The 27981-nt window shown below is 42.5% G+C and overlaps 1 protein-coding gene across 1 annotated transcript in view; it reads right to left on the reverse strand.

The window, feature by feature from the left end:
* Positions 1-27981, reverse strand: part of KAZALD1 (Kazal type serine peptidase inhibitor domain 1) — a 166994-nt gene that overhangs the window by 87050 nt on the left and 51963 nt on the right. The window contains exon 2 of the mRNA XM_086922672.1: positions 24034-24644. Coding sequence (XP_086778798.1) covers positions 24034-24532 — 499 coding nt within the window. The 5' untranslated portion in view covers positions 24533-24644. The remainder of the gene's footprint in view (positions 1-24033; positions 24645-27981) is intronic.

The following is a 27981-nucleotide window of genomic DNA, read 5'->3' on the forward strand; positions in this document are numbered from 1 at the left end:
CAATGGTGTTATGTATGCGCGGTGTACGAAGAAGAGATGGTTTTGTCTTAGCCATGAAGGCTTTACAGTTTTATATAGTAGTCCAAAAGAATTTCGTCACCTCTCCTCACATGGAGTGCCAGTCACTGTTCCCCATAGCTCATCTGGAAGTTGGAACTCCCCGTCGTTTTCCTCCAACAACTGCCAGTACCATGTAGCTACTTCTTTCCCTCCTGTGGGTCGTTCTACCAACTTTTGTTCCGTTATGCTAATTTTCCCCATATTAGCATCTATGCGACTCTGTGATCTCGCCCAGCTGTCTATTTGAATGTATTTGAATCTGGACAGCCCTGAGTCAACTAATTCGTACAACTCGTCCCAGGCTATTAGTTTTCCGTCTTTAAGTAGTTGGCCCCATCTTGTAATACCTGCTTGTTCTATTATGGTAGAAAGACTATCTCTCAAACATGGGAGTAAACCGGGTGAATCCCAGATTGGGGAGTAGTTGGAGTAGTATGACAAGCCAAGTTTTTTCCTAATATTAGCCCAGTTTTTGGCCCATGATTGTGCCATTTTAAGTTTGATATTTTTGAAGAATTTATGACTTCCAAATTTAAACATGAAACTATCTGGTGATAGGTTCGCCCCCATTAACATAGCCTTATACATAGAATCAGTAGTAAGGTTAGATGGCATTTTTAGGAGCATTCTTGAATGTGACAACTGGAAAGCCCATGAGTAATACAACAAATCCGGCAATGCAAGGCCCCCTTTTTCTCTTCTTCTTCTTAGCTTTTTCCATGCTATTCTTGTGGTTTTATAATTCCATATAAAAGAGTTAATTTCTCTTTGAGATTTTTTAATCATTTTCGGATCAAATGCAATTGGGATAGTATTAAAGATAAAGGTGAATTTTGGAAGGATACACATTTTAACTAGATTTACTCTACCCATTATAGAGAGTGGTAGATGTGACCAAGATTTTAAAAGTTTTTTGCTCTCAGTGTGTATTCTATCCAAATTAGTTTGCCCAATGTTTCCCACTTCTTGGGTTATTCTTATTCCTAGGTATCGCATTGATGTTGATATGTTTACCCCTAGCTGTATATTTGGTAAATTCCATGCCATTATCTCACTTTTACTAGAGTTAATGTCATAACCCGAGATGTGACCAAATTCTTCAGCCCGTTGAATAACGACTGGAAATGCCTTGACTGGGTCAGATGTAAAGACCAGAATATCATCTGCATATAATGCCACCCGCCTTTCCCACTCTCCAAAGCTAAAAGATGGAATATTAGCCTCGTCCCTTAAAAGCTGAGCGAACGGTTCGATGTATAAATTAAATAGGAGAGGGGAAAGCGGGCAGCCCTGCCTTGTACCTCTAGATATATTAAAGGCTTCGGTCAAGGTCCCATTGGATGAGAGCTTTATCTAGGTGTAACAAATACCTCTTCTTCAAATGAAAAATGGGTGCACCTGCATCTTTTGAAATACTTTCAGCAAATCCGAGCACTTCAGATATTGTCTCCTAACATCCAACCAGTGCTATTTGTACACTTTGTGTGATTGCCAGAGAAAAGAGCATAGTAAGGCTCTACAAGGTGAGGGGCTCTGGCTCTGGCTCCACTCACATGGTTGTTACCCTGAGTACATCATTTGATTAGGTGGAGGTTATGTGCCTCCACCAAAACAGTGCTTATATTGTACTTCTATTGGCACATTGAGGGTTTCCCTTCAACTAACACAGCATTCCAATGATAAATCGAAATGATATGCAGGATGATGCTCTGATCCTAGTTGATGAGACAGGTTTGCTTCACTCTCTGAGCCAGAAACAGTATAGCCAGCACAGCACCACATTAGTTCTCCTAGAGAAGCAGTTCAGTAAAGATGGCCACATATCAGTGTCATGATCCACCAGCCATTTCAGGTGAGAATTTTCCACAAGTGAAATTTCCTGTGTGAGAGATAAACAAATCTTGTCAGCTAACTCCTCTTGATGAATATCTAAGATGGGATTGTTTGGCGGGAGTTTGCGAGCACACCCGTTGCAAAGAGCACGAGGAACACCTTTGGGTGGTAGAGCAAAACAAGGCTGGCTTCTGGCATGGGTGAGCTGGGCCCAGGCTGCCAGTTTTCCGACGGTTAAAGTCCTGCATACAGCAGTGTCTCTCTTAACTCCAATGATTCAGACTAAACTGCTTTTAACCCTTCTTTTTGCTTCAGGTGCCCTTTTACTCCTATTAACTCCCCATCCTTCCTGTCCTATCATCCCTGCCTCCCCTGTCAGCTGACACACATCAACACCACCATTCCTACCACCAACAACTTGACACTAGCGTGACGCTGTGTGTGAATCCGACTATTAAGGGGAGGTGTGGGCAAGTTTGTGCTCAGAGGTCAATTACTGCTTTCAGGTGTGAGTGACATGTAAACAAAATGGACCCCCTGCTACCTTATTTTATTCACAAGCTGCAGGAAGGATGCCAAATTTCTTTCTGCCCAGGGCTCTATCCGTGCAAGGCAGGTGTCTGGAGTAAAGGATGAGGGCAGTAACCGACAAACAGATGCCAGAGCAAAGAAAGGGCCCCATCAGCTGCCCTCTCTTACCAGGCACCTGAAGTGACATCGGTGGCTGCTGAGGAAGGAGCCCCAGACAGCAGGAAACCCTGTGACCGCTGACAGTTGGCGAAGCCTCCTTAGGAAACAACCAGAGCATGGCGAGCAAAGGGCTATGTGACACCCAACGCAACCACTAAGGGTCCAAACACACATACAATATGTGCTTTATTGATTTTCAAATATTTCCTGCCTTGATATTGCACTAGTTTAGGGACTGAAAACAGTGGAAATAGACATGTGGCCCCAAAGCATAGAGCACAAACCCTTTATAGGGACAACAACAAAATAACACTTTAATTGATGCACTTTAATGACGGGGTGCAAACAAACCTGTATAGAGTGCAAATAGAAAAATGCAGAAAATCCAGACTGACCGCATCGACAGCTAGCAACAAACTAAATGAAAGCATCTTCAATTAATTCCAATCGGCATACTGCATACACTTGTGTGTAATCGTGACTGCCTTCATTTGAGCCAGTGGTTCCTGGTGGGGCTCACCGATACACAAAAAAACAAAAGACGAGAAAGAGAAAAATGGAAAAACTGTCACAAAGGGAGAAAGCAGGAACCTGCAAGGGAGAGACAAAGGGGCAGAGTGTCTGGAAGTGGTTTAAAGAGGCACAGGTGGATTTGTGTCTACAAGGTCTTGGTATTCAGCACACGACGTTCAGTTGCATCGGCCACACACTTCTGAGCAGAGCACTGGGCACCAGCACACATTCTTTTACAAATCAACCATGGTTCCCACTAAATCACAGTGATCCTCCCTTTCTCCACTTCTTTCTCCTTGTCCCAGAAACATTCTAAACTTTTTTTCATCTCATTTTACTCTTTGACTCCATTCATCAGAGCAATCAAAATACAGAGCCCCTTACTCCTGCACCTCAAGCATCATGCAATCTTGTTATCCTCAAATATTTGAAGGCCAAGCAACATAATAGGTGGACAACAACACTCCTGTTCAGAGAGCCCGGCACAATAAGATGTAGGAATAAGTTTAGAAACACACATTTGATATTCCTTCTGCTTGACTTGGGAAGTGGTGAGTAAATATTCCTACATGTACAGGAATATGCCTATGATGAGAACCAAAGCCAGTTGGGATTGTCATCCAACCATCGAATGGTGGTTGCTTACATGAGGCATCTCCTACTTTTACCTTGACTTGTCACTACACTTAATAATGGTTGATCTTAAAATAAATAGGCACCTCCTATGAACCAGACATCTACTGGTCACAGCCCTCATAAATTAAATATTTGAAGGGTAAAAAGAGTGTGTGATATTTGAGGTGGAGCTAGGGGTTCTGTATTTTGACTGCACTGTTGAGTGGAGGCACCCCTGTTCTCCTTTATGTTCCCTCTCTGCTCCATTTTTGAGTACCTCGATTCATCAAAGGTGAGTTGTCGCTTCACTCCCTCCTTTTTCAGCAGGCATAAGCTAGATACTTTGTCTAGTTTTGCTGTTGACTTTGCTACATGGAGATAATTTGTCAAATGCCTTCTTGCTCACTAAAACACATTTTGTGACTGTGAACAAATCATCTTATCTGTCTTATCCCCTTCTTACACAAATTGGGAAGATTTAGAAACTGGCATTGGTAATTAAATCAACCAATGGAGTGCAAAGCAATAAATAAAACAACAACAACATCTTCATTGACTGCAGTGGTTAAAATCAATACCAGACCGCAATAACATCTTCTGCATGGGCACATCAGATTATTTTGCTCTCTTGTAAGGCCATCCCGAACACGCAGAGGCGAAGGAAAAATCCACTGCATCAGTTCTGACTTGAGAAATCTCTGCTGCTGATTCCTTGTGGTACAAAGACCCTTCTCACTCTTCACTATCATCCACCCGACCACACATGCAGCCAGCCCTATTATGCTGGAAAACTGCAATTCAGCCTAACCAATCAACAAGTCTTTCCCTCTTAAAATGTGGAAACACAACTAATCAACAATTAAACACTATTACTCTTACAGAAGGTATTGGACTGACTTAATATGAATCAGTATCAGAGCTGTTAGTAACATGTTAACATGTGGTGACAGTTACTTGCAGACAGGGAAGCCCTCCCCCTGCTGTTGCCATCCATGATTTCAAAGGGAGGAAGAAAGGGCGGTCCTGCCATTATCCCCCGGAATCTCTCACAATTCCCATGTTTCCCAGCTGAGCCACTATGCTCTACTTCTCAACACTGTGATGGTGCCTGAATCATCTGTATAAGAGTCAGTGTGAGTGGAGGGTGAGCTGGGGCATGCCTGTGTGAGGTCAAGGTGAGTGGTGGTGTATCTATGTGAGTACAGGGAGGGATCTGTCTGAAAATAGCGTGAGTTGCCCCTGTGCACATCTAGGGTCCGCACAGAGCCTGTGTGAGTGCAGGTTGAACAGTGGTGTGACTGTAAGGACAGGGTGATGTGTCTGCCTACGCTAATACAGAGTAAAAAATTAGTTGCAAATCTTCCGTCAACTGGTGTCTGTGCATTCCCCACTCCAATAGGTAGGGGGAGTGGAGTGTGTGAGGAGAGTGTGTGCATGACAGTATATGTATTAACATGTGTGGCAGTTTGTTTGCATGTCTCTTCTGTTTTTGAGTGCAAATTGGAGTCCCTAGATTTGTTTAAGGGGCTCCCCTTTGCACTGTTCCTGGATGCTTTAACGTAGGAGCTTATATGGGGCCTCTGGAAGTGCTGTCATACTTCGCAGACCCAGGATCGAGAGGAGGGGGCAATTGAAACAAAAGCTCCAGTCAAGAAATGGTTAGTGGGTAAAATAGATAGAAGTTGCTTTTACAGAACACATGAGCGAGTTCTCCACAAAAGTATGTGTTGCTTTTTTCATGTTTTTCAATATCCACTCGTCTTTATAAATTGTTTTTGGAAATCAAATACAAGACATTCCCATCTGTTTTTTTATATATTAAGTTTCACATGAAAAACATATGAAACAATTGCAAATGGCTGCCGTTTGGATTTTAAGATTTCTGTCGTATCTATTTGGGGTGAGTGACTTCTCACGTCAAAGAAAAATCACAATTCTTGTTAGGGTGAACCTTTAAAGTCACTAAATTAACCTGAGCTCAGGATAATTTAGTGACTGGCAGCTTAATTTAGGGCAATGGGCAACGTATATATGCAGAACCAAAACAATAATTAATTAAATAAAAACGCTAAACAATAAAAATCTCAAGCCAAATTCGAAAAATAGAGTAAAATGTAATAAACAATAAGGGGGATTGGAGATATTAATTTTTAAAGTTTTAAGTAGAACTCGCACTAAAAAGCACAGAGCAACAATGAAAGGCAATGGTTGCGGTAGACTGAGACAATTCGTGGCTGACTGCCATGGAGCAGTGGTCAGATACACCAATCATCTGTATAATGGTCAAGGATTTTAACTTCTGAATTAATCTGTAAGTCCTGATCAACCTCAAGAGTACATTCATTTCTAAAGTCCCCAGGGCCTCAGGGGATGCACTGACAGACTCACAGTGTCAGGCAGAGGCCGACAGCAGGGTCCAGTCCATGCCAAGTTGCTACTAGTCAGCTGTGTCTTCTAGGAAAAGGCCTCTATCCCTCTAGCTTGAACTGGACATTTGCCGTATGACCCTTTGAGCCCACTTCTTTTGTCCTGGTTACAAGAGAGTTTAAGTCCAGTCCTTCAGGGATTCACACACACAGCAGGCTCACTCATCTCCTAATCTTCCGCAGGTCCAGGAAGTGATCTGAAACGGGTGCATAGAAGTGCTGCAGTTATGCCTGGCACTAGCTAGTGGGTGGGAATGACTCTTGGGCATGCCCTAACCAATATGATAAAAGTTCTCGGGCAAGCCCTACTCACTGTGGGCATTTTTAAGTTGACAAAATGCTTCAACTGTGCCAACTTTGGGCTCTGGGGGCTGAGTGAGTGTGTGTGGATTGTGCAATGGTAATCCTAGTGCCCTTTCAAATCTATCAATAAAGTATAGTTTGAGGCAGTCAATGTACCCATAATAAACCCAGAGACAGAAGTTTGATAAGACAAAATCAGAGTCATTCATCAACCAGACTGTGGATCCACAAGAATTGCCTTTTGGCATCATGTTCTCTCTCCTTTCAAGTATGCCTCAAGGGTTGCATGTAAACCCATTAGACTTCTCAAGCAGGATTTGACACTCGGGCAGGATCTCATAGGGCCCATAGGATGGCCACCACCCCTAACCTGCATATACAACAGAGTTCAGAGGAATCATCTCTGCCCATTGAGGCCACCCATTTGTTTGCCTATGGGAGGCATTTTACATCTATTAACACTTATTCAAGGCTAATTACATGTGGGGAGAAGCTAGAGATCAAATGCAGATTCACCCCCAGGGACTTCAGTCAGGGAACAGGGAACTTTCTACAAGTTAATTTACCTTCATTTTCTTTTTTTAAAACAGACTTCACCATTGAAATGAATTTTGAACTATTATCGTAGACTTTATTTGGAAAAAACTGGAAATCTTGTTTATCCTTGAATAAAGTCAGATTAAATAAAGACAAAGGTGTTATAAAACTTCCGGACATTTACCAAATATCAACAGCATTTTCAATTCAACAAGGCGCTTGGTGATTCACACCTGAACAAAACAACTCACTGATTTGGCTGCTTATTGAGGCAGGTCTCAATGCAGCCCTACCCATCTCAACCTTACCAACATTAACCAATGTCAGATCTCTGCAGATTGAACACTCTTTCACCATAGTTCAGAAAAAGACCACCACAATTAAAAGACTTGATAGAAAATGTACTCACCATCTCCCCAAATCTTTACTAGCTTCCTTATGGCTGAAGAAACACATTAAATCTGAGGGCCGCAAAATGTATTGTGAAGACTGGGTATACAACAAAAGATCTGGGCTTCAGTGACAGCCCTAAATCTTTTTCAGAACCCCAGACTTCACACACCCATACCAATATGTATTTCTACAAGTTCTTAAGACTGTAGTCCACAATTCATAAACTAGGCAAACCACACAGTCCCAGGCTCCTGGTGCTCCTAGAGAAACTATCAAAGCAAGTTCACATTGCATCTAAAACATCTCTATCTTCACCCACACAACATCTGACAAGTCACATGGTCCAAGAATGGAACAATTTTGGGAAGTCTGAACGGGTTCCACCACCCCTTACCACCATGGCCAAAAATATGGAGCTCCTCTTTTAACCCCTTCACTGCGGCGGCTATTCCGCTGCAGTGCTAAGGGGGAGGGCAGCAGAGCGGCGGGCGCATGCTGGTGAGGGAACCGCTCCGTCACCAGCGTTGGTTGCGCTGTGCTCATGACGGAGCAGTTCCGTCACGGCCCCGCCCACTCAATAAAACGCGCCGCACAGGCGCGAAATCAGCGCCGCGCAGGCGCGGCGGCAGGGCCATGACGGAACCGCTCCGTCATCAGCACAGCGCCACCGCAGCTGATGACGGAGCGGTTCCGTCATCAGCAGGGGAGGGGTTAAAGGGAAAATCCTACCCACCTTTGCACAGACTAGATTTCGGACCATTTACAACATTTACTGGATCCACAAACCAGGTCTTACTGACTCACAGTATTAATGGAACTGCAAAAACAGAAATCAGTGACTTACTTCGCATGCTCCTACACTCCAATTACGGTACTTCACTCTGTCACATGCAGCCGATTTTCAATACCAGTTTTTCTATTGACATTTCTATGGTGGTATTTGCATCCACACTCTCTCTCAACCTGCCAGACCTCCTATTAATTGATTCTATGTTAATTATAAGCAATAAACTGATCATGTCAGAATAGAAAAATGCCTTGAATATCTCCTGCTATACCTGATGGGAATGGCTATGCGTCATTAGAAGCGCTGACAACAACATCCATCCTCAGGTCAAATCCCTCTTCACCCCCCAAAAGAATATTTGTGTTGCTTTGGATGCTTATCTCCAAACACACAATCCACCATAGTACCTTTGTCAAAGACTTTCCCCCACTGTTCCCTCAGGGCAACCCACATTTGATACCTCACGGTCAAAACATACTACTGCCCACCCACTTCTGCGTACATATTTTAGCCCTTATCTTCTCCGCTCCTGTGCTACCATTAAAGTTTCACTTTACTACTATACCCTCCATCCTTCCTGTTTCATAGCATTATTTTTGCATTGTCTAAAACAAATAAAGCAAGCACTTTCTACAGGGAGTCACAGGATACTTACTATATCTGTAATGTTTCTACAGAAACAGTCCCGGTTTATTAGTCATTTGACAATGGACTTCTCATCACCAGGGCCGGACTGGTCGTATGGGGCACCAGACATTTACCCGGTGGGCTGCTAGGGTGGGGGCCGGTTTTGGGCCCCTGGGGGCCGTTTTTGTTAACTGGGGTCAGCAATATCGGGCCCCTGTAACAAAATCGGCTGAAACTGGCCTTAGCAAACTGCTCAGGTGCACCTCCCCCCTCGCCCCAGGGGGTGCCAGCCGAGCAGTTTGCCAGGACCGGTTTCGGTTCCCAGTCTGGCCCTGCTCATCACTCATATGCTCTGCAGATTTCCTTCATCCTTCTCCCCACCGGGCAAAGAACTCTTCATTTCAGGACTCAAAGTTTTGAATCACTTGTTTTGCCCTTAATTTTGGCTTCTAACAATATTCTGTCTCAGTTTACAATGGATAATTCACATTCTCTCTATGTTTTACAAATGCTAATAAAAAGTTTAGAATTTTAAAAAGTTATGGTTTAATCTTTTTTCTAGTTAGCCCCATTACTCGGATACAGTATTAGTATTTAATATTGTTTTCCAGTATTTCTCTGTGGTCCAGCCAGTTAGAATTTTGACATGGCCTGTTTTTAAATATATGCACCTTACATTGTTGACTACAAGGCCTACAAAAGGGTGATCTAATATTGAAAAGGGACATTTTTACCTGTCAAAAGGGATTTACTTGAACAGGCTGCAGTGCATGTTCTGTACTGTTACAGTCAGGCTAAAGTGGTAGATCATAAGGCATGTTTACAGTGTCACTGTAGTGACTGACACAATCAGTGCTGTGCTGCAGTTTATTAGCGGTATTTAACCTCCAGGCCCTGGGTGCACCTTGTACCACATACTAGGGATGCAAAAGTAAATTAAATATATTAATTAGGTATATGCCAATTCGACCATGTTAAAAGGAGGAACTCAGTCGCTTTACTTTGGATTGCAGGGGTGAAGTGCACAGTGGTATAAAACCAGCAAAACTATAGGGTCCAGCAGAAAGCAAAGAATCTGGGCGGACCACGCAGCAAAGACGAATTTCCTACAGTAAGCTTGTCATTAAGTTTTAACGCACATTCATAAAATGTGCTCCTGCCTATTGGCCCAAAACACTCATTTGGCTTTTTTTCCCAGCAGACTGCCATAATCGTTCAGATGATATAGACAGAGATGTGCCTGAAAGAATTGCTAAGCTATTGTACCACTTGGAGCTTGCTTTGTTTCTCTTAGAAATAGATGGTTAAAATGCACACTTCAAGGACCTCTTCTAGCATTACTTACCCAGTCAGACAATTTGCATCCAATTTGAAAATTTGAGAAACTGTTTTGTTGCATGGCTGCAATATATTAGGGGAATGTCTGGTGCACATTAGTCATTGAAACTAAAGTTATAATCCTTCACGAAAAGACCACTGCAAGTAGGGCCTCAGCCTTAACTATAGAGTCAAAAATGCTGACCTAACTTTATTGCCATCCTTTCATCTTAACTCAAAATTGTCATCACATCGCATCATATTGCATCACATCCACCTTCGAATATTCTAAATTTAAATCACAAATCACTGGACCAAAATTGTATGTTTCCAGTAAACCCTGCCAGGTCTGGAAAGCCCCCATCGTGCAGTGGTGCTTTTCTTTTCTGTAAAAAAGTTTGTGGTCTCACAGGAGCTTCAAAACCTCATTAACAGTTGAAGTCCCCTAAAACTGCTGTTGCAGATAGCCAATTTTCCTTGGAAATATCATCTACTATAAAATAAATAGCACATGGATGTCCTTATACTATGACTTCGGCCTCATTGATATAGCAATAGGCTGTCACTTTCAATTTACAGCATAGCACATGGCAATGGTTAGAGAGAACGTGGAGCCTCCTTTAGGGCACAACTAATAAGAAGCATTTTTTCCTTATGTAATTTGCACAAAAAGTATGTCTCACTGCCCTGTATGGGCCTGCTTTCCTCTGAAGCCCCAAATAAAGTTTGGATGAACGTTCCTGAGTTAAGTGAGCAGTTAGACTCCCAATCGCTCCCAGTGTTTGGCTTACTTTCAACCAGAACTATCTATCATATAAACATTTACCAGTTCTCTATTCTTTTTCTGAAAAAGATTGTCTCATTTGGTCTTTTTAAAAAAAATATTTCCTACTGCGATGAACAATTTGTCTGCCAACTCTGTTTTACTTTGTTTGTCTGTACTGCATCAAAAAGCAATATATATTTTCAGTTCTTGTTTCGTTGGCTTCCAGCTATACTCTCTTCAAATATTTGCTCCATGCTAAGAACAAAGCACATGTAAACAAATGATTTTTGAATTATCTCCAAGATATCCCACAGGCTGCAATATGTTTCACAATTCTTTCGGCAGAAATTCCCATGCACCTTCTACCATATGGTAACTGATGTCTGCCCGATCCAAAATGTTTATATTTCACATCTGTAGTAAGCTGCTGACATTTCATTTAAATAGATCTCCTTGCTTACTATTTTTTCATGTAGGGGATCCTTCCTCAAGGTTTTGTCACAGAAGCATCCGTTACAAAAAATACAGGGAACATTCTTTGATACTTTGCTTGTTTTACTTAAACTGGTTTAGATTGTGATTATGAGCAGGCTCCCCCTGCGGCTAGAGGTTGGGTGCCTGTAGTCGTGCCACAGACATAGCCCTGCTATGCACAGGAGGTGCAGGTGTTGGGGAGTGGGTAGTGGGTAGTGATACCATCAGGAGGTGCAGCAAGGACTTGGTGGCCATTCAAGACGGCACACCTGTGTTTTTGGCCTCTTTGTCCCTTCTCATCTCGCCTAAATGCAGAGAGCGAATAATCTCGCCTTGTCAATCACCCACCCACCCCTGGAGACTGGCTCATCCTTTGCAGATAATAAATGGGGATACACAAGAATTGAGATTCTGAGCCTGGAAGGACCCTGTAAGCGGGTATGATTTGTGTGTACACTGGGCAGACAGGGGGGTTTACTAACTTGCCGGTGGTCTTGGACTTTCCTGCCCTAACCTGCGATGTCTCGACTGGAACTTTGGGAATGCTGCCTGTGTTCAGGTGAGCCGGTGCGCTATGCGGTGCCCTGGACTTCATGTTGTGGAACTCCTTTGGGCTGGTGGGAAGGTGGCAAGTGGTCACAATGATCTTCCCGGCAAGGCCTTGTTAATGGGTTTTCCATGGGTATCCTGGATGGAACCGGGGAGGGCTGTTGCACATTGGGGCTTTCTGGCAAAATGCGTGCAGCGGATATCATGACAAGATGGGACTGGAAGTGCCTAGAATGTAAATGTGATAATTTAATGATGTGCTCATCTTCCTTATTGCCTTTGACAACTATAAAAGATTGTTTTGTAAAAGTACACAAGAATACTTCTCTCTCTCACCTTAGCTTCTAAATAATTTTGTGTTGATACAAATAAAAGGCTACGCCATGCACAACCATGACGCGGATCTAATCTGTTGCTCGAGCATTGCAGCAAAGCAAGGGGTATTCATTGGATAGGTGAGTAGCACATTGTGCGTGTACTAAAGAGACAGTCTCATGTTTGGGAATAGACTATTAAGCAAGTGATGTAATTTTAATAATTTTCCTCATACATAGGAATGCATGTCATCCATGTCCCAGTTCGAGGTTTCGAGTCTGATATTTATAAATGAAAAGGTAACCAATGCCTATCGCCAGCATAACCTCTACTGAAGAGGAGCAAGTTAAACTTGGATCAATTCTACACCGCATGAGTTTTGGGTGAACCGAGACTGTGTCGCTGGTCTACACCACCTAGAGGTGCCATGTGCCAATTAGTCAAATGCTTGTGTGTAAGTTCCCCATGTGTAAGTTCCCCATGCTTCCACAGTGTCCTTTAAACCCCTTCCATGCTCATGACGAGCTCAGCTTGTCATGCAGTACAGTGCTCCTGTGCTCATGACGAGCTGAGCTCGTCATGAACAATGGGAATAAAGGAGTTCCAGCACAGGAGAAAATCTCTCTAGCAGCGATGATTTTAAAGTAGGACAACACTTTTATCAGCTTTTCCAGCCAGGTAAGTTGATGTTGACTCAAACATGTGAAAAAATATAATGCAACCAAGGTAAATATACCCTTGTACCACTTCGAATTCCTACCATTTAAGTTCACGTGTAGTCCACTCAGGTTTGTTTGCAAACACTGGAACCTTGTTTGTGCATGTAGAACCAAGTGGCTTATCTCTAAATTGAGAGATTCCCTATTCTCTTGAGTGCTTTGCAACAGAGCAACTAGATGCACATTTCACCGTAAAATTCACCTACCTCAGAACCCTGATATAGGTGAAAATGCATTAGATGGCAAATTCTGTGGCTGACCTTTGATTTTCTTTTTGAGGATCACCTGGTGTATAAGCAGACTATTAGGATGAGGAATACTCCTAGGTTTCTAAAGTCAAAGATGACACCTGTAGTTAAAGTGTTTGGATGGCTAATTGGAATGGTGGCCATGCAGGGAAACTTCCATTTATGATTTTTCCATTCCTTCAACAGATCCAGCAGGTCAAAAGGTTGCAAAACAAAGAAGAGACCAGATGTTCAAGTGCATAGACTGATTTCTGCACCACTGGATATTCTGGGGGTCAGGGGATATGTTTGTTTCAGTGTCTATTACACCTCACCTGCTCCTAAAAGTTATAAGGTTCCATGTCATTTTGGTCTTTGTGACCCTTTTCTGGACCGTTCAGTCTATGTTCCTTATGATTCTGCACTACCAAATTGAGCTAGAGTTCAACTAATGTAATATGCTATTATCTAATTTATATTACTTTGTTATAGAGAAGGTCAATGATTCCTTGAGAAGCTAAAGTATATTCCAGAATGCAGTCAAGCCCCTTTGGGGGTGAAAATATTGAGACATCAAAAGAGAAAGGCATATCTTTTCTTGTATGTGTGCCTTCATTGGTGGAGACGAAGGTCTCTTGGTCCAACTGGAGTAGGTGTCATGGCCATAGCACACATTGTAGCCAACTTGTTTAAGAGGGTGACTGCGGAGAAATAGGTTTAGATCATATAGCTCAGCTCTTTTGGCCAAGCACTATCTTGTTGAAGAAGCTCCTATCTTGAATTACTCTAAGGTATGCAAAGTTCTCAACTGTACTTCTCTTTCATGGGTTAAACTCATCTTCGTGATGTGAATACAGGGCTAGATTTCTTTAAGCATTGGATGGAGAACATGTCCGTAAAGCACCTCTCTGCAAATGTAACAATGTCAATATGCCTGCTTTTCCACAACACGGTGTCCCACTTGAAAACCAGAGATGATTCCAACACATCAGTCTCTTCAAAGAAATGTGTTTTAGCATCACTATATGAACAAACTAATGCTGTTCTTACTGTCTTTAATGCTACTTCCAAAGTAGCATGTTAGTCTTAGGTTACAACCAGCATGTGATGAACAATTATGTGAGCATCACTAGAGAGGGCTTTGACTCCACACACATGTTGGGAGCCAAGAGTATGTTTGGACAGAATGTATGTGCTTCCACAAAAAGGTGCATGTCTTTCACACAGATGTGATCATTATGTTTATTTATCCAGGTGCTTGAGCTTGAACATTAAGGAGCACTCACATGACATTGCAATGCTATTAACGTGTCTTGGATTCCTTTAAATTCCTTAACCACCGAAGAGCCGGTGCTTGGCTTTCGGTTTCCTAAACCTAACTCCACACCCCCTTTGTCAGTATCCAATGCCAGTTTCCTTTCGCTGCTGCTGTGCCCGGTAATCTTGATTTCCCTGTATGAGTTCCGCCTTCCCCTCAGTTCGGAATAGGATTTCTGTCTGCCCGCTTTATTCCCGACTCGAGTCCGTTGTTGTGCAGATTTACACGGGGGCCGGAATCGGACTTCCCGCTGCTGTTTACCTTTTCCAAACCCGCGGTCGCGCCCTGTTTCCTGAATAAACGCATCCGAGTTTGATTTCTCCGTGCTGTAATGGTGGTTACATTGTAACTTATGTCTCAAGCAGTGCTAGTTCAGGTATCTTTTTATACGTGCGGTGCGCATTTCTTCTTGTTTTTTTTAATAAGAGGAGCACCGTTTCTTTTGTTAACGCACTGTGCGCGAGTGTTTGTCTTTTTATGCCCTTTTGTCAGCCTCAAGTGCGCAAACTATATATTTGAAGCGAGGAGTGAAGGACCGGGTTTTTAGAACCCAGCGGCGTTAGGGAGAACGCCCGATGCCTTCGAGTTCCCATGTCTTGGCAAACAGAGACATGGGACACTCCTTGATGACGTCAAAGACCAGAGTTTATTGGCTGCAACCAGGAACAGAGATCTACGAAGCACACACGGGTGGTTCGCTAGAGACTGCACAAATTTAATGAGCGGAGCATGGTCTTTTATGCCAAAAATCAAGCCTCAGGCAACATTCAGTATTAGCATTGGGTTCATACAAATCGATCAATGACAGTGTGACAATTTGAAAGTAGCAAATGACAACAATCCCATTCTCCGTTGTCCAGCCCACCAGAAATGACCAAGCACATTCCAGAGTACTGTCGGATCAGGCCGGACAAACCCATCATAAACCCTCAACCCAAATCAGTGATTATGTCGTAAAGGAAAGGCAGAAACAGATTGGAAGTGAGATAGAAAGGTGGGAGCAGTGTACCATAAACTCGGGCACATCCTACTGTTTCATCTTTATCTGACCAGCTGCTTAACAAGGAACTGGCTCAGCGAGGTCAGCCTCGGGCAAGGAGTCAGTTCGGCCAGGTCATTCAAAAGTCAGCTAAGGCATACATGTCTCAAGGACTCGTTCGGCCACAGTCAGGGCCTTTGTGAGGGCAACCATACAAAATGGCTGCCATACACAAAATGGAACCCGAGGGTTCAAACTAAATCCTTGAATTCAGAGTGTTCTCTTAGATCGATTCATGCGAAAACGCTCAGACACACTACACTCGTCATTTGCAGTCTGCTGACACCAAAATCGTCTATTTCCGACGACCTTATTTGGACGGGTTCGGAACTTCCGAACCAGACCCAAAAACTCACGGAACTACAGGAGCGCTAACTCGCTCTTTTTTCTTTCTCCACCTGATTGTGGACACTAGCGCTAGAAGCAGACTCCGGGTAATCGTTTTATCAGGGTCTTGCTGTCCAAATCTTTCTTTATTGTTGTTTCTTTTGGTATGGCAATGCCTTTCTGGTAGTTTGTCCTAAGAAGCCATAGCCTTTTGCCTGCCCTGGAAATAAAACACGTTCTAATTGCACTGCTGTTCATTGGGACTTACCTGCACTGCTGTTCATTGAGACTTTCCTTTTGGCACCTGGAGATGTCCAGACGGTAAGTAACTGTGTGTTTTTGTATAGGGCCAGCACTGAGTCCACTTGTAATGTCTATTGTTACAAGGGAGGGGAGGTAGTGTCCTACTGTTGTTTTCATTGTTTCCCCTGTAGGTTCACCTCTCATCTTCTCTGGTCATTGCGAGGGAATCAGCTGGGGGATCTGAAGTATAGTATCCTGGCTTCTGATCCCCACATCTCCGAGAGTCAGTCTAGAGGGGTGTGAGATTTCTAACTAATCTCTTCCGTAGACTGACTTTAGGAGTGTGGGGAAATTCTCGTCGCTCCTGTGGATTGAGCTTGGAGAGGGACCACAGGGTAGTGGCTTCGGCAACACTTATTTAGTACTCCCTAGAAGTGCATATCTTGGTCTTGGTGTGCCCTTTTCCATTGCGCCCCCACACCCTGTTTCTCCTCTCTAAGACTCTCTCTCCCCTGCTTCTCCACGGCATGCCAGGCACAGATTGAAGACTTGGTAATGGAATGGATTTTGTCCCAAAGCACTTTTGTGAGCCCTTTGTGCCACTTTTTGATTAGATTTTGTCTCCCACCCAAATCCACATGATCCAATGCCATCTTAAAAACAAGTGTCTATATTTTTAGTATAGCATGTAGATCACCAGCAAAGTGAACTGTGTTGCTAACTCCAAGCGAGCCCGATTAGCTTTGTAGTGCTTATTGCGTTATGTGTCCAAATTCTCTGTATGTAAGTTGATGGTTGCTATGGGTCAGTTAATTTGCTTAACCTACTCTTGTAATGGCCCACTCTTTCTATTGCCTGTTGTCTTCTCACTACACTGCAGGGGCGTAACACAGGCACCCGCAGTCCCGTGTTGCGTGGGGGGGGGGGCGTGTTTTACTCAGAATCAGCATTGGAGCTAGCAAGGGCAACCGCAAGCCTCTTCATCAAGATGGTGCGCACGCTGTCCTTCAAAAAGTAAATGGTGCGCACGCCCGGGCCCCGGCAGGGCCTCTGAGGCTGTCCATTAATTAAATGGTGGTGCGCAAGTTCAACTGCGCATGCGCAAGGCCCCCCGGCCGGGCCTCTGAGGCTCTCATTAATTAGACAGTGGGCGTGCGGCACACAGTTTACTGTCTTGGCGTCTGTGCAGTTTTCAGGGTGGGTGGGGCTGGCCTGGTCCATTGTCATGATCATTGCGAAGCATAATTCAAAGTGCGTGTGACTTGAGGTGAGACATCCCAGGCCAGGTCAGGTCCGTCCCAGCCACGCCAGAGACTAAGAAGGTCCCGGACCGTCCGTCATCGGCCACACCATAATTTAAATTATTGCTGCAGGCCAGGCCGCGGCCGCCCTCAGCCCTCCTCAGGTGAGTGTCTGTGTCTGTGTCTTACAGTAAGTACTAGGTTGTGTGTGTTGTGAAGCAGGCAAAGCAAGGACAAAATATACTAGAATCACTAAGACATGTATTTTCCCTCACGGTTTCGTCCCCCTTTTTCTCGTTCCAAAATGATGTTAGATTTGAGCTGCAGCCCATACTCAATTGCATGGAATTTTGTGGAGATTGGAACATTGGTTGTGCTACTGATGTTTGTATTAATTTAGGCCCTAAATAATAAATTAGAAAACAAAAAACTGTGAAGCAAACAGTTATCTGAGCGGTTAGCGTACAGGAATTATGAAGCATGCCTAATGTAGGTGTGGAGGGACAGGGATGGCATGGCTGGCTGGATGGATATAGCAGGAAATGGCGAAAAGGAAAAATAAGCAATTGCTGGAATGAAGTTTATTGGGCGTGTGGCCAGAGAGATTTCTCGCAAGACAGCTTTGTGCAGTATTGTAGGCAATGAGGTCTGCTCAAGGGACGATTTACGGGTAGCAAAGCTCGGCCAGAAACACCTCAGTATCTGGGGAGCGAGACAGGAGAGGGAAACGAAAGGTCAACCCACAGTTGGCTCACGCCAGACAATTAAACAGCGATTGGCATGTCAAGAGTCTTTAGCATTCCGAATTTTACGATCCTAGAGAAGTTCAAAGACATTTCAAAGACAAATAGAAAAGCAGGACACTAGTATATGTAGTAGACCTTTATACTCTCTACCTATGTGACTCTTAGAGTTTATCCATTTGTATCTCTTCATAGAGTGACTTTATAACTTGTACATTTGCAAAAAAAATGTTTGTATCTCCTCCTTGTGTGTCTTTGCAACTTGTACATTTGCAATTTTTTCTGTTTCTATCTCTTCCTTGTGTGACTTTACAACTTGTACATTTGCAATTTTTTCCGTTTGTATCTTTTATGTAACTCATGTAATCCTAAATCCTTATGTATCGCAACTGGTTCTTATGTAAAGCGCTCTGACACCTTTGGGTAATGTTCGCTCTATATAAACTCGCATTAAATAAATAATATAAAAAAAATAGTCCGAGCCAGCCGCAGGAGTGGTCCGTGGATGGTGGAGTTGTGGAATCAGGGAGGGGAGGGCGGTTGATGTCACACTCATATAGTGTAGGGTTATGTTATTTAAAATGATGAGGTCATAGGCTGAAGCTTTTGAATAGGCTAATTGATATCACTGACTGCGCATTAATTCTGAAACGCGCTGGATGACGATAATACTTAGGAGCTTTTGATACAGAATAGCAAAATACTTTTATTAACCAAAATGCCAAGAGAGCAAGCACCCTTTGACCTCATGTGACATCACATGATTGACCACCTGTCTCACCCATACGTAGCCCCTCAACCTTATCTTATTTGCTACAGAGGAGCTAGAGGAAAGAAAGATAAGGAGAAGATACTACAGAAAGTAAACAGGGATTTTAGCGGACTTGCAGTCATATAGTGCTTTATGCCCTTGATAAGGCGCTGAAGCTCTTTCAGTGAGTAGCAAGCTACTCTGGGAACCCAGGAATAGTGGTTAACACAATGTTTATTCGTAAATTCAGTTTTCAACTTGTGCTCTTATGAAATAAATGTGTGCATTATTCAATGATGCTTGTGGTCTGAGTTTGTAGGGTTTAATCTTGTGCTTGTGACATACACTCTTCAATCCAATAAATCTAGGTTATTTATGATTGAGAATATTAGAATTTGGTTTGGATTAGGATGGCATTGAAAGTGTAGGTTAAAATTTAAAAATTTAAATTAGAAAAGAACAAAAATAAGAATTACGTGAATAAATGTAATATTTTAAGGAATTAACAGTTATTGATAGTGCAAACATGTGTGTGTTAGTGTAATTGATGGAAGAAATGTGCAAATGGATTTTACGGAAATTAGGAGATTGTTATGGTTTAGTGTGGAAAAGGTGTATATGGTGCCGGAATTGCAGAAAACAAGCTATTTAGCAGAGGATGATTGGGTAAAGCAGGCGATAAAGCTAGATTGGCAGATGGCAGAAGACATGTGAGGAGAACTGAAGGGGAGGCCAAATTAAACAGGGAAGTCAAATTCAGTTTCATGCAGGAGGGGCACATCTTTACAGGGTGTCGTGAGGAGCAGCAATATTTATTCAGTTATAGAGTTGATTGGCTCCACCATGAGACTTCAAAAGTGGTGTAGTGGCATCTGTGGGTAGACAAAGCTGCTGGTATTTGTACTGTCTCTTATCTTTGTGGAGAAGTCTTCGTGTATTCCCTGGTGGCCACATCTGAATGACTAGCTCTAGTCTTTCTTCTGAATTCTACATGGTTCTTAGTGGCTCTTATCTTTGTTGGGAGGTAATATCATTGTTTTGGCAGGGTGTGTGGAGAAAATCGTGACAACAACGGTTTTTAATGGGTGCTTTGTTATACTGGAAAGTGAGCTCCTATGTTGGTGGTAGAACGAAAGAGAATGTGCTCTCCTTGGGATCGTTAGACTGTGGTGCAGGGATCTATCAGTTGACGGAGATGCTGTTATTTCTAATGTCTCTCATCATTGTGAACAACTCATATGTACAGGGGCGTAACACAGGCCCCCGAATCTGCCACGGTGTTGGGGGGACCTGAAATGCATGGGGCGGCCTCAGCAAAGGACTCAGGCCTGAGAGCTCCGCATTAAATCCGGAGGGGGGCCCCTCTGTGTACATTGCAGGGGGCCCCTTAGATTTTCGTTACGCCATTGCTACACTGACTTACAAATTCTGGTGTAATATCATGGATTCCATTACAGATATTTGCCCAGAAGCATTTAAAGCTCTAACACAAAGGGCTAAAAATCAGGAGTTAATATATGTTTTATATATACCGTTTTCTTTTTTCACTTCTTTATCCAACTATGGAAGTACGATTATCACATTTGGTAAAACTGACTTGTGATGTTTTAACTGGGTCCATATATTAAAAAACAGTCAGTAATGTCCATTGTGACCCCTGCCACTGGCCTTATGGCCCCGATAGTCACAAAGGCAGCGAATAAAAGCGGATCCTCTTTGTAATTTTCCTTTTAGCTCTTCTAAAACCAAACTGCCTGTGACTAGGCTGGATACAGTATAAACATGTGCATTTGGAAGCTGCTACAATGTATCTGATCACCTAGCATCCCACTTCCAAAGCCCCCTCGGGCAGCCAGCATGACCAGGCTTCCCTGGGCTTACTACATTTGTTATTATGTGCAACATTTGACACAGTCTGTCATGTCAGACAGAAGAGAATTATAGGCGTGGCTAGTCATGTTCAAAGGTTTGTGTGTCTAACACACCAAGGGGCTCTGTGGGGGAAAAACATTTAAAAAATGTGTTTGAATCATTGCAGCCTTTTTCCTTCCTTCTATAAATTAACTGCATAAATTATAATACACCATTTCAGTAACTCACTTCACAGTTAAGTATGTGTGAAACAAAGGAGACAATTAGAGTCAAGTTGCACTTCAAATGCTGGAACTCTGAAACAGATATAAGGCCTTCCAGTCCACAGCACCTGGTGGGGGTGGGGGCAGGGTGTAACTAAAAGATACAATGGTGTGGGTGAAGGGTGGGCTCGCTTGAGGTTCTGTTAATAGAGTTTATCATAACCCCAGGATGGTCTGAAATGTTGTATGGGGAAGAGGGATACCTGCTGCTGCTGCTGCCAGCAGCTGCCTTTAGGTCAAAGAAGCCTGGGGCATAGAAGTGAGGAGATTCAGAGTGGCTGCGGTCAAACACTTCTGCCGCTGTTCATCCATGTTTAAGGCAGGGTTGAGGAGCCATAAGATTTGCCTGCAGATGGCATGCAGCCTTTACTGTGCAGGTTATATACAGGAAAGGAGTCTTCTGATTTTTTCACAATCAAATGGTTGATTTTGCATACCCCAGTAATAGATTACAGAGGGTTTACAGGCTAGTATAACAACAGTATGCAGAGCTCAATTAGGAATGCAAACAGTAGAACGTTTTGTTGTGGAGTGTGAACTAAGAGAAAGATCCCTTAGCCTTTGTAAAAATCCACCCACAGTGCAAAATGCATTTGTGACAATAATGTAGAATTTCATTTATGGTTCCCTCAGCAACCTCCTAAGGGTGGAAAAGAGGTGCAGCAGGCAAGGAATAAAAATGGTATTCCTCCCACCTCTATATAGTTATTTGTGCCACATGTAAAGTTTGGGGATCTGGTTCCTCAGAATGCTCCCTTTCCCAAAAGGAGTTTGAAGATGTGTCCTCAAAACATTGTTATGGCCGTAATTGGATAGTTTTCATTCATTTCCTTTTCTCAGCTGGTACAATTGGGTACTTCTCCTTCTTTTAGCCTTTATTACCTGGCACCTCTCTACATAAAAAATGCCCAGGGATTGCCAGATCATTTCAGGATGGCAGGACACCAAGTTTCCAGTCTTGGGCCTTCATATATCTAATAAGTGCACTCTGGTAGTTGTAGTCTTGGCACACTTCAGTGGAGACAATTGCATTAGCATACCCAAAGGTGAAAAGCTCAGCACTGGAGACAGTGTCCATAATGACCTTGAGTGACATGCTTCTCCTTGAGCCTGCAGATGGCATATGCAGCTACACTTGATATTGTGAGGCTAAAATTCAGGATATGTTAGGTGTGGCTGGCTATATGATGTGTATGCATGGCTATTTAAGGGTTGCATGGGCATGTGGGCCATGAAATGAAATGAAAATTCCATTTATATAGCGCATATACTACCCTGAGGCCTCGCAGCGCTGTGCATTGTAGTCTCTAATTGCCTATGACTATGTTAAGCACATGATGGTTGTATCTGTGTAGATGACAGCTTAGAACTGGCATATTAAAACTTTGCATCTAGCATATCATACCAGTACACTAGGTAATATGTAGTTTGTAACCCAATTAGATAGTAATCAGCTTTAGTAGTGGTCTGTGTTTATATTAGTCCTGTACCTGTTAGTTTTACTTCAATAATTTAACTTCCTGTGACATTTATTTTTTATCATGCGGTCATTTGATGAACAATTGAAGTCACTTCCACTCCCCTTGGCATTTTGGTGAGTCGACGTCCAGGTTTAGGCATTCAAAATGCAACTCCACTGTTACGTTGATGGCATCTATCTTTTCTACAAGGACCTCTACTCATATACGTAACCTACCACCACCCTTCTGCCATATGATACAATCTAAAGGTAAGCCAATTCAATGTGTCTTAACTACCTCCATAATGGAGGCAATTCCTGTTAACTGGAAGCAGCATCGTTTTGAAATATTCAACCAGAAAAAGTTGTGCTCTAAGTACCCCAGTTCCTTTGCACATGTGTAGTGTCCGTTAACAACATGGAGGACAGTACAGAGGTATTTATCACAGCAACTGAAATGCTTAAGTGGAGGGGCAGACCTATTCCTGCCCCCTTTCCAGCAATGCAGCATAACATTTCCTTCTCCTCTCTCAGCCATCAAAGTGAACAACATTGTAGGACGAATGGAATGGCTGTATGGGGGGGGGGCAATTTGGAGGGGCTATCAGTGGGTCCACCATTTTTTATTTGCTTTACCTATTTGTTTATTAGCTTGCTTTTTCTATGAGCAGTAGTTGCATAATATAGATTTCAAGACAAGCACAGCACCAGTGGTTAATTACGTGTATTTACTAATATATTTCCACATCCCAAAATCCCTTCTATGCATGCGGATAGTCATAAGAGTAAAAAAGAAGGTGGAGTCTGGCAGCCTAAACAGAGCATCAGTTAGCACTTTTAAACTGGCTAGAACCGAGATGTTGAAAACCATCAACCACAATCATGACTCTTCAGCTGACATATGTACCGGGATAAGAAATATGAGCATGCTTTTTCATTGATATTTAACAAAAGTATCTTGTTTTAAGAGGTAAGGAAATTATGTGAATGCAAAAAACAACATTTTAGACCCAAAAACTTTCTGTGATGAGGTTTGTCAATGGCTGTGGAGGTACCGACACCGAATGTCTCTCTGTTCATAGTTATGAGAATCCAAGATCACGAGCACCTAAGTATTCAGTAGATAACTAATAACACCAACCAACAGGAACCTGTTGTCCGAACAGCAGTGCAGATCCCGGCCAATAAAAATTGGGGGAACAGAATCAGCAAACATAAAGCTTAGCAATGTATTATAGTCTGTTTGGCCCATTTAAAAAAAAAAAATAAGCATTTCTATTTACTTTTCATAGCTGTACTTTGGTCAATCCTAAATCACCAGTATAATACAATTTTGACAACCTATGTTTCAATAAACACATTAATCAATGTCCTGTTGAAAACAGCTCATCTTTACGTTTCTTTACGTTACAGATAATGTCACATGATCAAGCATAGAAGGCCTGATTTGAAATCTATGGTGGGTTTGCAACCTGTCTGTATAGAGTAAGTCCAGAGAACGATTGATATGCATGTGAGATAATTGAAGCAAGGATGAAAACAAGAACATAACACATGCATGCAAAGTACATAAGTGATAGAGGATATTTACTTCTTTAGAAAAAAGGGTGGAAGAGTGTACCATACCTGATTCACAGGGCCCTTCGTGGACGATGGTGAGGTTAGCCTCTGGATGTGCATTTGCTGCCTCATTAAATTTACAGATCTGGGTGTATGTCTTCCCATTTGATCCGCAGACTGCAGCGCTGGACAAGCAAACGCACTGGGGCTCAGGGACTTCCCCGTGTCTGAGATCACCCATGTCCAACTGACACTCTAAGTTATCCCCACATTTACCATAGAAGCTGTTGGTATTGTCTAAGTCACATATCTGGCCTTCTAAGTTGGCACATTCCAAGCAACAGTCACAAGTGTCCTGTACCACGCCAGCCAGGCAGCCCCGGGGAGCCAGGCAATCCTCTGGGTTACAGTCTGTACAGCTCTCTCCCTCCTCCAACAGTCTTTGCCAGCCACGTTGAAGGTAATTTGGAGCGCCCGGTAGTCCTAAACCTGGCAATATTAGAATCCAGTTCAAATACAGCAGGGGAATCACTGCACACGTTGTCCAGGCAGGGGATGTCGACATTTTCAAACAATCTCCTCTTGTCTGAATCCCAGTGCCATCACTCAGAGATTAGTGCAGTTTTGGAATGATCTTGATGCCTCTCCGCGAGACAGCATGGCTCTCGTGCCTTGTTCTGAAAAGAAGCAGAGATCTGTTACTGTTTTATTCGCACAGCAAGAGGTGCCTTTAAATCATTTTCTGTTGCTGTAAAATCTACTGATTTAAAGATGGGTCAGCACACTGGGAAACACTTTAAGATTTACAGTATGTAAGGAGGACACCCTGGGAGAAAGGACAGCAGGCTTTACTTTGAGCTGTCAGGCTTGATGACCATCTTTATCACTTAGTAGAAAAAAGATCATATAAAAACTAACCTCAGAGGGTTTTCCTACTTTAACTAAGGCTCAGAGAGACCCTCAAGTATTGTGTTCAACTTGCCAATCCCACTATGAGATGCAAGTCTGTGGGACCAACTCCACTCTGGGGTATTTCGGGGGACACGTGGCTGCCCTGAGACTGAAAGCCATTGCAGGAGCATTGGTTGTGCCTGAAGAAAGTCACACAGCCCCTTCAGCACAATCCTTCACCTGGATGGACAAACAGTGAATGCCATCTCACTTCAGGAACCCTAACTTCATCAAACACCAGTCCAATGAAGATTGAGTGCCTCTCGAACCTCCCTCTAATCTGACTCATCCAACTCGACCTTTAATTTGTTGACAGGTTGAAAAGAAACTCTTGGCGATGTTTCTGTGGATTTGTGCTCAGTGGAGTACAAGCCTTCTAAATTCAAGATACAGTTTATCCCATTTCAAGTCCCTGTTAGAACCACACCTGGAACCCTGCAAGAGGCAGCACCCGCACCATCACTGTATTTCCTAAGGGGGAGAGATGCTGCGGTGACAGGGGTTTGCCCACCCGCCAACACAGCAGAAAGGCACATATTTTTACAAATTCAATTAGAAGGTGATCGAGATATTTTGAATCCGTCTTCCCTAACCTTTATGGCAACAATGCATTCATGACCAAAATAATATTCAGAATACTCCACTTCAATTTTGAAACACACTATGGTAAAAGAAATTTCTAGATGGTAATGATAGGAACAGTAAGAAGGACAAGTTTACCACAATCTTAAAACTCAAATACATTGCCAGTCTTTAACAATCCTGGTCTCATGTGAACACTGCAGACATTAGAGTTGGTAAGAGAAATTAAATGAACTTTAACACATTTCAGGGATAACAGTATTCTCCCCGCCCCTATATTGTATCTTTGCAGCATTGCATGGTCTTCCTACATAGAACCAAGCTTAATTTATTGGTTTAAAATAAAACTACATTCTGATTCCGTTTCTGTGAGTATGTAAGATATCCCCTCATATTCTGTTATAAACTGAACCCATTAGTGGATGGGGAAAAAGTATTGCAACCATCCAATAAGTGTACATACTTATAGATAAAATAGCTCTAAATTTGACATTTGAATATGAATTTCCCATTAGTGTTTCCTCCCAATAATACACGAAGACCAACCAGGTAATATCCATATGTTCGCATAGCCAGTGTCTTAGCAGATTTTAATTGTGTGCCATTTTCCTCATGGACAAATCTACAACTGATTCCCCACATCTGTCTCAAGGATGTGACATGCTCAGAGTATTAACTTCCTGCCCAAAATGCTTCTTCGATTCCTCTTCGCATTACAGTTTTGTTAAAGTTCATCACTGCAACAAACTTGTTTTTGATATGCTCCTATATTATAATTTGTTTGAAAAATGAACAATGTAAATTGCAGAACAATCTTTCCTTTTTAGCTCTGAAATAAAAAAAAAATTCATACATACGCTGTATATGTTGATTCTATATAAGCAGACAGTTCAACAAATCTGTCCCAGAAGCAACATCTCAAGTAAATTAGCAAACTTTGATCATTCCACTAAGACCTTACAAGGCCTCAATGAAAGTGAGTGTGCAATCCATCGAAGCTGGTTATTTCCACAACTCATGTTATTAAGGAGTGCCATTAACATATTGTAACATATGGTCATGTCACCTCAAGAATAAATGAAGAAATCCCCTGTCTACTCAATCTGAATAAACCCTAACATTGGGAATTAGAAAGTGTAATACAGTCAGATAACCGTCCAACATGGTTTTTACTGGAAAATATATCAGTAAACAAAATAAACCAACCAAAGTAATATGTTAACACAGTGCATTAGTTCATAAACCTACTGTGTATATGTCAGTCTTGGTAACTGTTCAGATTATACACAATTTCCAATTTGATTGAATCTCCGTGCACTTGTTATACCTTTGCATATTGGATCATGCATACCATGTGAATTCATAGCATTTATAACAACACTGATGACATTGCAAATCACATTATTTGTGAGAACACAGTTCATGGTAGAGCGGCGACTTATAGTTAATGTAGTGTGGCGAGTGAGGAGACAATATTGAGTATGGAGGTGAGCGATTGGATTTATAGTAATTTGAAGGTGTTGCTTCAATTATTAAATATATGGTATAAGTTTAGATTTTCTAATCTTTGTGTAGTACTTTCAGTTTGGTTTGTATTGAAAAACTAAATACAATCATAGTAATTTAAAGGTGGTGCATAAATGATAAATTTAAGGTATAACTAACATTAGAATATCTAATGGTTTTGTTGTTTAAGTTTGTTTTTAATAGAAATAATTAATACAGTTTTCCTACCTATGACAAAGGTGTAACCTTTGCTTTGTCTTTGAATGATTTAAAAAAAAAACTGTGTTTGAATAGTATAGTGTAGTGTCGTCGAGTGTGATGTTGTTACATGAAGTGCCATACAGCAGAGAGGAGGAGATTGTCGTACAGTGTAGTGTCATAGAGTGGAGTGGACTAGAGTATAGTGGTGTTGTGTACATTGTTGTCGAGTGGAGTAGAGTGTTATACTGTGGAGTGTAGTAGCATAGAGTGAAGTAAAGAGTTATACTTTAGAGGGATTGAGTGGAATGTGGTGTAGTGGCACAGAGTGTAGTATAGTCTTGTAGAGTGGAGTTGCATATAGTTCAGTAGGGTCTGATAGAGTGGAGCTGTTAAGAGTGGAGTATTGTACAGTGCCCTAGAGTGGAGTAACATTTTGTGCAGTGGAGTAAAGTGGAGCGGAGTCCAGTGGAGTGGTGTAGCATACAATGAAGTAGTGTGTTGTGGAGTAGGGTGGGCTGGCTTAGCATACATTGGAGTAAAGTTTTCTAGAGTGGAGTGGTGTGAGGTACTGTGGAATGGACTGGCGTGTTGTAGAGTGTCAGAAAGTGTTGTATAGTCGAGTAGAGTAGAATGCCACAGAGTATATTGCAGTATTGTACAGTAAAGCGGCATAGGGTACCATACCATGGAGTGGCATCAAATGCAGTAGTGGAGCACAGTGGAATAAAGTAGATTATAGTCAATTAGGTGGAGCGGCATAGAGAGAATTGCATA

This window comes from Lissotriton vulgaris, chromosome 5 (assembly GCF_964263255.1).
Source record: "Lissotriton vulgaris chromosome 5, aLisVul1.2, whole genome shotgun sequence".
NCBI lineage: Eukaryota > Metazoa > Chordata > Amphibia > Caudata > Salamandridae > Lissotriton > Lissotriton vulgaris.